The 14,856-nt window shown below is 49.3% G+C and overlaps 7 protein-coding genes across 7 annotated transcripts; 2 read left to right on the forward strand and 5 right to left on the reverse strand.

Annotated features, from left to right (window-relative positions):
* Positions 1 to 31: 31 nt before the first annotated feature.
* MAS2 (Mitochondrial-processing peptidase subunit alpha) lies at positions 32 to 1,960 on the reverse strand. The gene is made up of 2 exons (XM_018274485.2): positions 1,801 to 1,960; positions 32 to 1,735 (listed from the first exon to the last, which is right to left on the reverse strand). The coding sequence occupies exons 1-2, from the start codon at positions 1,924 to 1,926 to the stop codon at positions 122 to 124; spliced, it is 1,740 nt and encodes a 579-aa protein (XP_018131526.1). The 5' UTR covers positions 1,927 to 1,960; the 3' UTR covers positions 32 to 121.
* Positions 1,961 to 2,572: 612 nt separating this feature from the next.
* Positions 2,573 to 3,758, reverse strand: VE01_05020 (uncharacterized protein; the record flags this gene model as incomplete). Its single annotated transcript, XM_018274486.1, has 3 exons — positions 2,573 to 3,327; positions 3,380 to 3,639; positions 3,700 to 3,758. 3 exons carry the CDS (start codon positions 3,756 to 3,758, stop codon positions 2,573 to 2,575), a joined length of 1,074 nt encoding a protein of 357 aa, XP_018131444.1.
* Positions 3,759 to 5,900: 2,142 nt separating this feature from the next.
* VE01_05021 (uncharacterized protein) lies at positions 5,901 to 7,053 on the forward strand (the record flags this gene model as incomplete). Its single annotated transcript, XM_018274487.1, has 3 exons — positions 5,901 to 5,964; positions 6,040 to 6,112; positions 6,174 to 7,053. 3 exons carry the CDS (start codon positions 5,901 to 5,903, stop codon positions 7,051 to 7,053), a joined length of 1,017 nt encoding a protein of 338 aa, XP_018131445.1.
* A 323-nt stretch (positions 7,054 to 7,376) lies between these two features.
* VE01_05022 (uncharacterized protein) lies at positions 7,377 to 8,144 on the forward strand (the record flags this gene model as incomplete). Its single annotated transcript, XM_018274488.1, has 1 exon — positions 7,377 to 8,144. One exon carries the CDS (start codon positions 7,377 to 7,379, stop codon positions 8,142 to 8,144), a length of 768 nt encoding a protein of 255 aa, XP_018131446.1.
* Positions 8,145 to 9,228: 1,084 nt separating this feature from the next.
* VE01_05023 (uncharacterized protein) lies at positions 9,229 to 10,777 on the reverse strand (the record flags this gene model as incomplete). The annotated part of the gene is made up of 2 exons (XM_018274489.1): positions 9,229 to 10,292; positions 10,366 to 10,777. 2 exons carry the CDS (start codon positions 10,775 to 10,777, stop codon positions 9,229 to 9,231), a joined length of 1,476 nt encoding a protein of 491 aa, XP_018131528.1.
* A 563-nt stretch (positions 10,778 to 11,340) lies between these two features.
* On the reverse strand, positions 11,341 to 12,411 carry VE01_05024 (uncharacterized protein; the record flags this gene model as incomplete). The annotated part of the gene is made up of 3 exons (XM_018274490.1): positions 11,341 to 11,346; positions 11,666 to 11,983; positions 12,223 to 12,411. 3 exons carry the CDS (start codon positions 12,409 to 12,411, stop codon positions 11,341 to 11,343), a joined length of 513 nt encoding a protein of 170 aa, XP_018131440.1.
* A 1,128-nt stretch (positions 12,412 to 13,539) lies between these two features.
* On the reverse strand, positions 13,540 to 14,622 carry VE01_05025 (uncharacterized protein; the record flags this gene model as incomplete). The annotated part of the gene is made up of 1 exon (XM_018274491.1): positions 13,540 to 14,622. One exon carries the CDS (start codon positions 14,620 to 14,622, stop codon positions 13,540 to 13,542), a length of 1,083 nt encoding a protein of 360 aa, XP_018131441.1.
* Positions 14,623 to 14,856: the final 234 nt, after the last annotated feature.

Below are 14,856 nucleotides of genomic sequence, written 5' to 3' on the forward strand. Positions count from 1 at the left end.
TTCACCAGGAAGGATGGATGCTTCAGAGGTTGTAATGATTACACATATCTTTCTATATCACACTATGCAATCCCTAAGTTGGGTATGGTACATTATCTTACACGTCCTCATCAACAACCCCTTATCTACGGCCCAACTTCCACCTCGAGATCCTATCCTGGATCTCAGCCCAAGCAAGCTGCTTCCTCTTAACCCCATTACCCTCCTCACCCTCCTGCAGCACCACCGTCGGTGCCCCGCTTCCATGGCCCGGGTTCTTCACCAAGCCCTGGAGAACATCCCTCGCAACTCTGCGCAAGTCCTGCACAGTGAGCTGGTCAATCTTGTTGCACATCTCCTTCACCCCAACCTTGCTTCCGTGAACCTGCACCTGGCGTCCCAGATCCTCGAGCTCCACCATCCGCGACTCAAGGTTCATGAGCAGACTCGAGCGCAGCTGGTTCTTGGCGCGGTTCACCTCCACCATCTGCAGGGCGCTGAAGCCATTCTCGAGCGTCAGGGCCTGTAGCTCGCGGCACATCACGTCGAGCATCTGCACTACCTTGCTGGGGGTGCAGCTGGAGGTAATGCCGAAGAGGCCGGAGTCGGTGTAAGAGTGGTTGAAAGCGACGCAAGACTCGACCCAGCCGTGCTGGTTCAGGACATTGGTGTACAGGCGCGAGTACATGCCCTTTCCTGGTCCGCCGGCCGAGAAGGAGCCGCCGCCGCCCAGAAGAGTCTGGAGAGTTGCCAGAGCATAGATATCATCTGATGAGATGGGGAGGGCCTCGAAGGCAAGGTGGATGTGGGTGAGTGGAGGTAACGAAGGGTTGATTGGTGGTGGGAGGACAGGAAGAGCGACGAATCCTCCGGTGTATTGTGAAGGTGCGAGGATCTGTTCTGGCGTAGGGGGTAATGATAGGTCTGAGAGAACAGAGGCCTGGTTGGAGGCGGAAGTTGAGAGGTTCTTCAAGAATGGTAGTCTCGAAAGAAGATTCGAGGACTGCTGGACTGGAGACGGCGGTGCTGACGCGGATTCTGAACTCGACGTGGAGCTTGCTTCCGAGGCGGAGTCGAGTGACGTTTCCGAGCCTGTCCTGGACAGTTCCGGGGTATCTTCGCTCTTCATATCTCCAAAGTATTGCTCCGTCAGCCTCACTGCTTCCTTGTGCTCAACGCCTGCGAAGGCAACAACTATTCTTTCTGGCTTGAAGAACGCCTTGCGGTATGCCTCGATAACACTCTTATCGATCTTGTCAAGCCTTTCCTTGGGACACAACAGGGGGTTACCCAGTGTGTTGTCTTTGTATGCCGCCATATGAACAAGCTCAGGGAGGATCAACTCCGGCTTTGACCAAATCTCGCCAATTTCGTAAGACGCAGTCTCTAGCTGTTGCTGAACCTCCTCTTCCGTTATTAATGGATTCCGAATCGTCTCCGCAAGTAGCGCAACGGTTGTCGGAACAGCGGAATTGAAGGTGGCGGATTGGTACATGAGCGATTCGCGCGACGAGGCACACTGAATATTTCCACCCAGAGACTCCAAAGCTTCCAACATCTCGTCACTGGTGCGTTTCGTCGTGGACTTGAAGGCCAATCTATCCATAATATGGCTCACGCCTCTCAGATGCTCATTCTCGTACCGAGAACCGGCATCAATGTAAACACCAATACCCGAGAAGTGGCCAGGCAAAGCCTCTGTAGCAACACGGACTCCATTCGGCAGGGTCGTTATCTCATCCAATTCGACAGGGTCCTTCTGGCTGTCAGCGTCTGCAAGATGTTGGGCGCAACGGAGATCCGGGGAAAAGGTCTCCTCACCTTTTGAATTGGCTCAACGACCGTGGCAAGGCTCCGTCGCGCTATTGAACTCGTCGCAGGGCTCGGTGACTTTGTGCATAACGGCAAGAGACGGCTAACCGCTCGAGATGACGGTGTTTTGATCATACTTGATGCGTGACTCTTAAAAATGGCCTTCTCGTGGCCCAAATAATTATCATGGGTTGCGGAACGGAATTTGCCGGCCAAAGAAATAGAGATCACGTGCCGATTATGATATCATAGGTTGGTTTCCCCTGACAAAATCAGGCACAAGAGATTCATAGCTTCAAATGCGGTAAATATATTTCACTTAACGCTTTTCCAGCTGATTCATACCCATCCTGGTCAAAGTATCATTATTGAGGCCTCTTTCACCTTGAAGCGGCCAATTACTAATCCACCGACCTCAATCTTTCAGTGGATTGATGCTTTGGACGGACTGTGCCATCCGGACTAGCGGGTGGGCGTCGCCGCCCTCAAGATTATTATGCCTTTACGATGTCTCCCTCAGCCATCCAATGGCGACCATGTCAACACGAAGGAAACGGGTCTCGTATTGAGACCCAAGGGATGCAGTGCACTGCAACTTTAGATATAGATGGGCGAAGGTGAGTGAGGGTGAAATGTTAAGTGGATGCTCTTGAAGTTTCCTCTTAATGCGAGATCACCACATATATAGTTAAAACTGTCATGACTAACGTGTAACCAATATAGGATAGTTTCTAACGAGACAACCTAATAAAGATAGTGTATAGCCAATATAAGTACTCCCTTACAAGTTATTGATCAAGGTATTATATGCTGCCTTCGGCTGATAGTTGCCGTCAAAGAGGAGAGGGTTATCACTAGACCTCCAGCTGTCTTTATCAGACACCCCCCAAACAGTGATACCGACACACTTCGAGACCTGAAGACAGGCGTTCATAACAGTGAGGTAGTCGCTAGCAGCCGCACCCGAGATATCGAGCTCGGTGATAGCAACCTCCTTCACGTTCGAGGCTGCGAGCACTTTCAAGGCAGCGGGGAAACCAGAGGCAGAGTTCCATCCACCAGGAGCAGCTAGGTGGGCCTGGCTGCCAATGCCGTCAATGGGAACGCCCTGGGAGAGCCACTTGTTGACTTTCTCAACCATTCCCCGGGTCACCTTGGCGTAGTTGGCGATGTCGAGGTTGTAGTCATTGATGTAGAGCTTCGCGGCCGGATCAGCGGCACGTGCGGCGCGGAAGGCGATGCCGACAAAGTCCTCGCCGAGAACACGGCTGAAGACACTATCGCGGAGGGAACCATCCTCGGCGAAGATCTCGTTGACGACATCCCACTGGACGATCTTGCCCTTGTAGCGCGTGACCATGGTGGTGACATGGTTCTGGATTACCGAAGTCAAGGTGTTGCGGTCATTGATAGATTGTACCCAGTTCGGTAACTGAGAGTGCCATAGAAGGGTATGGCCACGGACAAGCTTGCCGTTGGCTTGGGCGAAGTTTACGACGGCGTCAGCATTCGAGAAGCTGAATTGGTTACGGCTTGCTGTATGGAAGTTAGCTCCTACTAATTATTCAGGAGAAGAGCAGAAGCTCACGCTCGATAGCATCCCACTTCATGCTGTTCTCACAAGTAACCTGCCCAAAGCTGTTCTTGACAATGGTGGTTAAGGGATTGTTGTTGAGATGGTAGTGATCGATCTCGGTTCCAAAGTACAGCTTTCCCTTGGCCTTGAACTTGTCGTTCAGGCCACTTCCACCATTGCCGCTTCCTCCCGTAGGGGTAGGAGTGCTGCCTCCAGTAGAACTAGCTGGCGGGTTTCCTCCTGATCCGGGCACGCACTGGGAGTACCAGTCACTGGGAAGATTGTGAGTAATTAATTGCCTGGGAGGAGACATGTCTCTGCTAGAGATTTACTTACTTGCTGTATTGGCATACTGCGCCAGAGACGCAGGTCTTGTCACCAGACCAGCCATTACCGCCACCTATTTTGAAGTTTAGTAATAGTGGCTGTGTGAGAAAGACATGACTTGCATTGGCCCCAAAGAGGGGTTTGCGCAAATACAACCGTGGGCGCGATAGCGAGAACAAATGCGAGAGTATGCATGATTGTTGATTTACACAGAGAGGCTAAGATGTGTTGTCAGTAGCTAGAAAGTAATAGAGAAGGCTGTTAAAACTCAAGGGACTTGTTGCTTCTTATATTCCTATTCGGACGCATTGGCATTTCGAATCAGAATAGATCTGAAGCACTCTTCCATACATTTCAACGGTACAACCTAGCCTAACCTATTATGTCGAAAGGATAATTAAATTGAATTGGTAAGCTTAGGGTAATTCATAGATGTGATATTTTTCAGACTTGGCTTAATTAATGGTCGGAATGTCGGTAAATATCTAGCCTTCAGCAATTTGAACATGTGCGCTCTGGATTGCTTCGCACTCTACATGGTAGGCAATACGGGTATCTTCTTTCGCCGTCTCTTCACAATTAATAAACTGATAAGTCTTCATAGTCTAAACACGGCAGAGAAAGATCCAATACGTAGGAGATCTACTACGAGGCTTCGCACGCTAAAAAAACTCATATTCCAGTATCCGATTCACATCAATTATGTAAGGTATGCCAAGGCAGAACGGACTCTGTTTGCTAATTTGACTCCGCCTCTAGTAGCACATTAAAAATATCTGTGGCCTTGGCGACGCGAGATACCCTGTAGATAGTGAGGTCATTAGGATCGCTATAGTTTGGTTTTGATACCCTTAATAACACAGCCACAGTAGCCAGTATTTGACTTCCAAGTCCAATAAGATTAAGTTAAAGTGTGAAATTTAGCTGACGTTTTGTTACGCAGATCCTGCATAGCTAGAACCACAGCTAAATATCCTTGCTGCTCTTAAATTAGGCTGTTATTCGTATACGGGACGGGTAATGAGTTTACCTTTAATACGAGCATGCTTCAGGAACGCGGGCCTTTAATCCCATGGGTAGATCCATACAAATTATGAGGGGTAACGTCCCTACCCCGCATTATTCATCTTTACTCATCTCTTCTATCAGATGGAAGTGAATATCGATCTTAAATACAATAATTCGCCGAGGCAACGAGGTGCCTGCACAAAAATAAGTAACTTGTGTAAAGGTAGCTTAATAAAACAGCAGAAATGAATTCACAATACCAATTTCCGTGAACCATCTAAGATCTTCTCTATGGTTAACGTTACCAGCTCGCTACCAACTCCCCTGAATGAGTGATATCCACAATAGTAAATTCAGAGGCCCCTATAGTCAAACAACGATATAGATATCAATAAACTATCACCATCTATTGGCAAATTTTAAGCGCTGTGGGCTACTTTGGAAGGTCCTACCTCGGTCGTACTTTTCGCAATGCTAAGTCATACAGCCTAGAGCTTCCGTGGTGGCGTCGACGGTGTTGGAAGCGGGACCCAAAGTAAGAGCTTAGAAACTGCCGCTAATCATTGCCGATGTACGATCTTAGGGTTCCGGAAAGTCTGACCGAGAGCCTAATCTATGGACTCATTTATATCTTGTAGATCCTTGCTGCTATAGGCAAATACTCTTGACTCGAGATTTAGTTCGCGTATCAATAACCTTAATTCTACTCCATCTGGTCACCCATCCCATGTCCACTGAAATATATTGAAATAAATCGCATATTACCTTCGGACGACAAATATGGATGATCTACGCCTACTCTGTATGGTACTTAGGGGCACGAGCAGAGTTTTGAGGATTATTCAGGAATTACTCAGGGAGGGGCCCGGTGGGGTAGCGACCACAGCTCGACTACTCCTCTGTTCTGAATTTGGGGGTTTGCTCCAACTACCTATTAGATAGGCATGTTTAGTTTATACCTACTTTAAATCTACTTTAAATGAAATGCCAAGCTGTCTTATAGATTATGTACTTCAACTCTTCGAGTCATTTAGGCACATACTGTTGGATCAGTTGATGGGACTATTAGCGATGCCTTTTCGATTTTTGATAATTGTTTGAGTAGCAGTGTATATAATCATCCTAAATTCTCTAGAATATGAGCTCATTCATAAATCAAGCCGCATTTCAAGCCTTATTCTGATCCACGACACTCAACATGATATACTCGGAGACTCTATTAGGTGCCTTGCTGCTGAGCTCGTTCATTCCTGCAGTACTTGGTCAGAGTTCTGTATGGGGCCAATGAAAGTCAACTCTCCCTAGGCGTACTAAACAAGGCTAATATTCTAATTTAGGTGGGGGTATGGGCTGGACTGGACCAAATACGTGTGTATCCGGAGCATGCTGCACCTTTTCTAATGACTGGTAGTAAGTTATGTCCTTGTTGCCTAGCTTTTATAGCCACAATCTCTAATATACGTCGGTGTAGCTCTCAATGCATCCCTGGCAACTGTCAGGGTGGTGGAGTAACAACTGCTTCTACAACTGTGGGAGTAACCACCACTGCTACTACTCAACCGGGCTCTACTGCTACCTCCAACCCCGGATCAGGCTCCGCGGGCTGCGGGAAGAACCCAGGACTTACCAGCGGCACCAAGTCAATCACTGTTAACGGCAAAACTCGCCAGTATATTATCAAAATCCCTGATAATTACCAGAGCAACAGGCCTTACAAGTTGATCTTCGGTCTTCACTGGCTCTCAGGGAGCATGAATGATGTTGTGAACGGCCAGTACTACGGCTTGCTACCATTGTCTAATAACGATGTCATATTTGTTGCTCCGAATGGATTAAACAACGGATGGGCCAATTCTGGAGGTGAGGACGTCGCTTTTATTGATGCTTTGGTCAGCACCGTTGAGGCAGGACTCTGCGTAAATCCAAAGTTGCGCTTTGCCACTGGCTTCAGCTACGGCGGAGGGATGTCATACTCACTTGCCTGCTCCCGTGCAAACGTTTTCCGAGCCGTTGCAGTTATTGCTGGCGCCGAGATTAGCGGTTGCAGTGGTGGAACTTCTCCTGTCCCTTACTTGGGAATCCATGGAATTAGTGACAGCGTTCTTAATATTAGTCAAGGCCGAAGCCTCCGTGACAAGTTCGTCTCCAACAATCGCTGCAACCCACAGAGCCCTCCTGAGCCCGCCAGAGGTAGTCGCTCGCATATCAAGACTGTGTATTCAGGGTGTACGTCAGGCTTTCCTGTGTGGTGGATTGCGCACGATGGAGACCATGTCCCTACACCACAGGATGGCAATGGACAATACTGGGCGCCAGGAGAAACATGGACCTTTTTTAGCCAGTTTTTCTAAACAGGATCCTGAGATCTAACCGGGGAAATTTATTGGAATTTCTCAGTTCATTCTTGATAGTCATTGGTTGCAAATAGTAGGAAGTCCAACTGTTAGGAATTCTTCAATATTAAGCGCTTAACCATAATGTCTTCGCAGTCGCACATATTGGTGTTGTATATGCCTATAGTAATGATTATTTCAAATTAGGAAAACCTTAGTGCTTCCTGCATGTACTCGTAACCTTTAAATGTGGAATTATTAGACGATTTGCAAGCTTGCAAAGCCCTGTTACCTTCAAAATTTAGTTCTTGCTAACCTTACCACACAACGCCTTCCCAAAAATGGGCAACGACCTTGCCTCCTGTCCAACCTGGACCCTTTCAGAAGCAACATCAGAATCATACGGCCACACAATTCGCGCCATGAAACTCTCTTCCTTCCCAAAATTCGGCTTTGTCATCTACCGCTGCACATACAGCGACGACGCAGCCTGGACCCAGCTCCTTTCACTTATACAGCGAGAAGCCCAAGAGGCCATCAAAGAATTAGGACCAGGGCGTGATTGGCTAGGCGCGCATCTAGAATGGACAATCGTCGAGGATCCGACGCTAGATGACGCTACCCAGGAGCAGGTGAAGAGGAAGTTTGATGGGTGGGCTGGTGGTGTTGTAGAGGAGTATGAGCGCACAAGCACGGATAATGTGAGGGGGTTACCGAGGTTTAATTTTTGTGTGTTTGTGGATGAGAAGTGTTTGGCCAGCTTGGAGAAACCAAAGGCGGTGGTGGATGGGAGGAAACCGCCTGTATTTGTAGTACTGGTGAGGGCTGAGAGGGGGATACTGGCTTGGGTGCTTCAGGCGCAGGCGGCGGCTTCTCAGCGCTCGCGGAGTGGCGTTGACTCTGAGGACGAGGAAGAAGAAATATTCGATGACGAAGATGAGGAGGAGGTTGAAGATGAGGATGATATACCTTTAGCGGCCCATAAGGCCAGCTGGATGTATGTAGAGACGCAGCATCTGCTCTCGCTTTACAATTCCTTGCATGCTGATTCAGGCTGGGAGCACCTCTACGTCCGGCCGCCAGGGGTTTATAGGAGGAATGAGGCCTGAAGTCAATACAGACGCTGAGGGATGTTCAAACTCAAACCTATTGATTGGTATTTAGCGGTGATACTTCAAAAAGGCAAAAAAAATAAAAGACAAAAACATACAACAGTGGGTATTCGCTGGTGGTCACCCACCCAACTACTAATCTACCGATCTCAAGCTTTTAGTAGATTAATACTCAGGACGGTGCCATTTGGACTAGTGGGTGAGCGTTGCCGCCTTTAAGATTTTAATGTCCTCGCAATGATCCGGTTGTCCCCCTTAGCTACCTGATGGCGACCACGTCGACACGCACGAAGTGGGTCTTGTATTAAGGCGCGATGAACGCGATGCACCGCGACTTTGGATGGCCATGGATAATCCGGTACCTAGGTGAGCGAAGGTGAGCGTGGGTGAGCAAGGGTGAGCGAGGGTGAGCTTGAAAATGGTATAAAAGGCACGCTCCCGCCATGTCTAGATTTCCCTGTCTACCATCTACAACATACTTCATTCACTTTCAAGGACTTACCTAGTAATATGAGACGGAAAACCCTCATCTTCCACCACGCACAAGGAAGGTCTGGCCACTTTTAAGTTCTAGATTGCTAAAAAAAATATATTACACGTCCACGTAGTTGCGTGTTACTTGCGAGGTCTTCCTAACTTAAGGGAACATATCAGGGCGATAATAGTTAAATATTATTTTTATAAAGTTTACAAATGAGAATTTAACGACGCTGTCAACTTTAAGTTGGGATGTATATATAGAAACGTTGTACATTTTCTAAGTTATAGCGCCGGCTAATCTAACTCTGTTAATACAGCTAACGAAAGAGACACATTAGTTCTTCCTCTGTTGCCTTGTTATGAGATGCTTGTCTCATTTCTGTTGCCTCATCTCCCGCCGTTTAGAAATACCACCTTTCGTCATCGATTTAGCTAAGGTTGAGGTGATTTGTAGTATGGTATAATATTCTCCTCTACCATATTCCAAGTATTTACAAGAGAACAGAAATGTCAGAAATGAAACGAGATGGCGAGATCGTGGCAATAGTTAGACCGCTTGCCATCTCAAAGCAACTTATTCCACCCACTACAGTCTCCTTGCTCATAGCAACACAGCAAACAGCGCAGCGAATCCAGCACCAAGACCAAAAATCGCCGACATAGGACCATTAGGCACAGCAGCTGCGGCGGAAAAAATAGGCACGCTGGTGGTCGTCGCGGAAGGGTTCGTGTTCGTCAACGTGGCGAGTGTGGTAGGCACAGCGGACGGTGGAGTTGTTGGCTCTGGAACGCCATCGGGGCAGTGCCAGTGGTCGCCGTGAGCAACACACTCGCCTGATGTAGTCTCACTTGCCGTGGCAGTAGGCGTAGATCCTGGTGGAGTAGAAGGCTCCAGCACGCCAGCTGGGCAGTCCCAGTGGTCACCATGAGCTATGCATTCGTCGCCGGTGAAAGGTGGTGTGGTTCCACCCGTTGCACCTCCTGGTGGTGTTGTTGGCTCGGGCACGCCGGCTGGACAGTCCCAGTGGTCACCATGAGCTATGCATTTGCCGCCGGTGACAGGTGGTGTGGTTCCACCTGGTGCATATCCTGGTGGTGGTGTTGGCTCGGGCACGCCGGCTGGGCAGTCCCAGTGGTCGCCATGAGATACGCATTCACCGCCAGTGACAGGTGGCGTAGTTCCACCTCCTGGTAGCGTTGTTGGCTCCGGAACGCCAGCTGGGCAGTCCCAGTGGTTACCATGAGCTACACATTCGCCTTCAGATATTGGTGCGGTGGTCGAGGTAGGTGACGATGTTGAGGTAATCGTTGGAGGTGGGGTGGTTGGTTCTGGCACGCCCTCTGGACAGTGCCAGTGGTCACCATGAGCTACGCATTCACCTTCAGATATCGGAGCTGTGGTTGAGGTAGTTGACGATGTCGAGGTAGGTGTTGGAGGTGGTGTTGTTGGTTCTGGAATGCCCGCTGGGCAATCCCAGTGGTCACCATGAGCCACGCATTCGCCTTCAGATATCGGAGCGGTGGTTGAGGTATCTGACGATATTGAGGTAGACGTTGGAGGTGGGGTGGTTGGCTCTGGCACACCAGCTGGGCAGTCCCAGTGGTCATCGTGAGCTACGCATGTTGGTGCAGCCGTTTCAGTGGGGTTGACGGAACTGCAATGCCCTGGGGATTGTTAGATATCTGAAGATTCCTGATATAATGAAAAGATGCAGGGAAAGGAAGGCGGGTGTCTCACAATGGTCACCATGGAGTGTACAATCGCCAGCTGTTGGCGAGGGCGGAATAACCACAGTCGTAGTAGGGCAGGCTCCCGTGATCGTGTAGGTGTTGATGATGATCTTGTAACCGGCCGAGGTGAGTACGTGCGAATCCTCAAAGTTGTAGGCCGTGATAAGGCCGAGGCCGGGGAAGTTGAACGCGGTGGTGTGGACGGCGATCTGGGAACCCGTCTCGGATGCGGACCCTTGAACGCTGTTGACAGAGGAGGCCCAGTTCTTGTAGTCGGTCACGGTGTGATCAATCCCGAGGCTCGTTACGGTCTTCGTGCACAGCTCGGAGGCGGCAGTGGTGATTCCTGCCTGGGGCTGTGGGAGGGCAAAGGCAAGCCTGACGAGCACGCTGCCTGCGAAAAAGTGCAGGAGATTCATGGTCGGAATTGATGATGGTGATTGAGGGCTGGCCTCGACTGATCTTATCTGTCAAAACGAATGAGGATGGGTGCAGCCTTGATTAGGGTGCCGAGAGCTCTTTTTATATAACTTCGACAGAGCAGCCTCATATTGCATAATTGGCTGGAGCGCCGGACGGTACTGAAGTTATCATATCACGTAACAACAAAGGCAACAACAATCTAGCCCTTAGCTATCACAACCTATCACCCATGTACCGTAGCATGGCGTCGGGAAAGAGAGGGTATGACAGGAAAATGGCGCAGAAAACGAGTTAGGAACCAGCTGGTATGCATAGTAATGTTCGGTTGGCCACTGTGTTAACGCGCCAAGTATTGGTTCTGGCCCTTTAAGGATTAAATATGACAGCTCCCTAAGAAATACTAAGACGCTAATCCCGCGAACAGGTGTTTGTTTTCGGTATCGCATGCGGAACATCTGGTAACTCCAGCCTACACAGTGCAGAAAAGGGTTTGTCCGCACGGGAAGCATATGGCTTCCTCGTGGGGGTTGTAACCCTCGTGGGTATGACACCCATGGGATTATCTCTTGGATTATCTTGGGAGACGGGAGAAGACGCTGAGTTAGTCGTGTCAAGGACGCTGTCATTTAATCCGCCGAACTAAGAACGAAACCTTGGGGGATCTGTAGATTACTAGGTGACTGAAAGAAAGAGGCAGATGGAGAGAGAAAGAGGGGTAAAGAAAGGAAGGCATCACGGCATGGTCATGTTCGTCTTACCTCACGCCTCTGCCTCACCTTCTATATAACTCCCCCCTCTGCCTCCCAAACAACAAGACAACCAACACTCACATCCACATCCACACACTCCATCTTTCCAACTTCCCGAAGCTCACAACCACTCACCATCAAATCACCACCAAATAAATCAACATGAAGATCACAATCACCTCCGTCCTCCTCTTCGCCGCGGCTGCCAGCGCCATCGTCGTCAAGCGCCAGTGCGAGCCGCCATCCAACACCGAATGCACCCTCGTCGTCGGCACCACCTGCGATTACTGCTGCTCTGCCCTCCCAACGGGAACTGACGCCTGCCACGCGCACGAGCCCTTCCAAAGCTGCGCAGACGGCCAGGGAATTATCTTCCACTGCGATGCGGTCCACAAGTTGTAGACGGTCCTCGGGATGTCTCGCTTGCAAACAATGAATAAGGTGAGTTGGGAGCTGGGATGTTAGTATAGGCTGAGGATGTTTACTGATTAGTGACTTTCCTTGAAGATTGCCAAGTGTGGATGAATTGCAGATGGGATGGGGTCGTCGACTGTTTGCTAACTTACATTCAACATGGATCAGCGAGGATGTTTTAATACATGAAATGTTCTCCATTATGCTTGGTGTGCCTTTTTGTCTACGTATGTGCGGTAATGATCGTGCAGATTGTACTGGTGATCATAATACCTTACAATAGTATTGACCAACTTGGCGGAATTGATGGTGGTAGTAGTAAAAGATTCAATTCCTGGGGCAAGAGGATGATGATGGTCGTCGTCCCTCGAACCCTCCAGGTATCCCGCCAAGCGGCCAAGCCACGCCCCTTTCCGCTCCGCCCCGCCCGCAACTTTGACAGATGGCTCAATTGGTAGTCGCGACATCGCAGCGTCACCTTGGGGGATATAACTGCCATTGACATGGGGTCATTCTATTACACACATGTTTGATTAGCGACACTCACTTTGCATTTCCTTTCTGTTTTTTCGTTTCCGTGCCTTGAATGTGTGCGGGGGGGGGGTTTAGCTCTTTCCACTGTTCTGGTCTCCTTATCCAGTCGATGCCATGGAGGTGGACTCTCAGACAGCTCTTCCCGGTCCTCGGTTGTGCGATTATGGAGCTGTTAGGTTCTCGTGAATTTTCGGTGTTTTCTTGTCTGGTCCGATTTCCAGGGAGTAGAGGAAGCGTCCGTGTTTTCCTTGTTTTCAATAGTATCCCAGTCATTGTAAGATCCAATATCGCCTTGGTTGGGTGAGGATATAGAAAGCCTGAGTGGTCTCTCGTATGGGGTACCTCTAGATCGCTAGGTGAGTGTATTTCTTATAGCACCCCTCTATTGCACGCTTGTTGTTTCTCTGCGTTGATTCTAGATCCGAAGTGTGAGCTGGAAACGCGTGAAGAATGCGGGGTTAGTGAGGGGTACAAGGAGATGATTTGAATCTGAAGAACGAGTTTGGATAAATCAATCACTCAACCATAGTCACCAATCCAACTATACGTATCTACTCGGTACCATTTCCACAGACTATACTTGCCTTAATGCTCACCCTTGCTTCACCCCTTAAGGCGGCAAGGGGCTCAGATTCCACGCTATGCCTACTGGCACGATTGAGAGCATCAATCCACTGAACTACAAGCTTGTGTATGGCAGAGCGGACGGGATGCCCAATTCTCTTGAGTCTATGGTCGTATGTGATAGTTACTCAGTTGGTAGACTATATGTGCCAGCATACGACTACTGACATTCAAACTCAAAACTGTTGATTGGTATTTAGCAATGATACTCCGAAAAGGCCAAAAAAATGGCAAAAACATACAACAGTGGGTATTCGCTGGTGGTCGCTCAGTAAATGTGAGCAACTAATAAAATGAAGATAAAATTCAACCGAGGTCGGGTTAACCTCCCATTAGGTATAAGATATGAGGAATGAAATTGTGAATATACGCATACTAGAACATCGTTAGCTATCTTACTATGTTACCGGGAATATTTAAGGATGTCTTGAATTCCCTTATAAATCCGCCTTTGCCTGCTCTCCAGCCCATGCCCTCCTGATCAATTCCCTAATCCCCTCTTTCTCCACCCTCCTCGGATTCCAGTACGGATTCGATACCGCAATATTAGCCGCCTTGTCCACGTCCTCCTCCTTCATGCCAAAGTTCTTTAAGCCACGTTCGACGTTCAGATTCCCTAGTAGCACGTTGAGACCCTTAATTGCATCCCCATCGCTCCCTGGTAAAACCCTAGCTAGCTTTTCCATAACCCCCGGAATCTCAGACGAGTTGTAAGCAAGTGCGTGTGGTAACACTATCGTGTGTGTTTCGGCATGCGGGAGATTGAACGAGCCACCAAGGGTATGGCACAATTTGTGGTGCAGGCTCATTCCCACCGAACCTAGGCACAATCCGCACAACCACGCGCCGTATAACGCCTCCGTCCTCGCCTCCACGTCGTTCGGCATATTAACGATCTGCGGTAGCGCAGCGGCGAGCGCCTGGGTGCCTTCTAGCGCAAGTAGGGAGATAATCGGGTTCGTATTCTGCGCATACAGCGCCTCGACGGCGTGTGCAATTGCATTTAAACCGCTTGTGGCTGACATGGACGGCGGCAGTGTCATGGTGAGGTCGACGTCGTAGATCACCGTGCCGGGAAGGATCTTGGGGTCACAGCGTGTCTTCTTCACACCGTCAGCTGTCTCCCCTAAGATGGGGGTCATTTCAGAGCCGGCGTAGGTAGTAGGGATGCAGATGTGAGGGAGACCGGTGCGGATACTAAGGGCTTTGCCGAGACCGATCGTGCTGCCGCCGCCGATGGATATGATGCTATCGGCAGAAATGGATTTTGCGTATTCTAACGCCTTTTCCGTGATGTCGGTTGGCGTGTGCATGGTCGCCTCGGTGAAAATGCCCGCGATGTTACCGTTGAGGATCTTCTTCAAGGTCTCAGCCTGTGAGACTTGGTAGGGAGTAGAAAGGAGGAGAGGAGCTTTGAGGCATTGTCGTGAGATTTCAGAGGGGAGTTGTTGGATGGTGCCCTTGCCGAAGATTACGCGGGAGGGTGATGAGGCGTAGACGAAGTTCTTGGAGAGATCCATGGCTCTTGCGTAGGGATTTTTGCATTTATTAGTATGAGGGTTTGGTTAAAAGTTATAGCAATAGAGAGGGACACATTTGGTTATATGTCTACAACCTTGGCCCGGAGTTGATAGATAAAGTCATGGGGGATATATCATTATCCGGCTAGTGCAGAGGTTGACAGACGATTCCGGAACGCATCCCAACTTCGGAAGAGCTATGTCGCAGCGGGGCGGAATGACCCACGAACATTA

The sequence above is a fragment of the Pseudogymnoascus verrucosus genome (genome assembly GCF_001662655.1).
Source record: "Pseudogymnoascus verrucosus strain UAMH 10579 unplaced genomic scaffold scaffold_15, whole genome shotgun sequence".
Lineage (NCBI taxonomy): Eukaryota > Fungi > Ascomycota > Leotiomycetes > Thelebolales > Thelebolaceae > Pseudogymnoascus > Pseudogymnoascus verrucosus.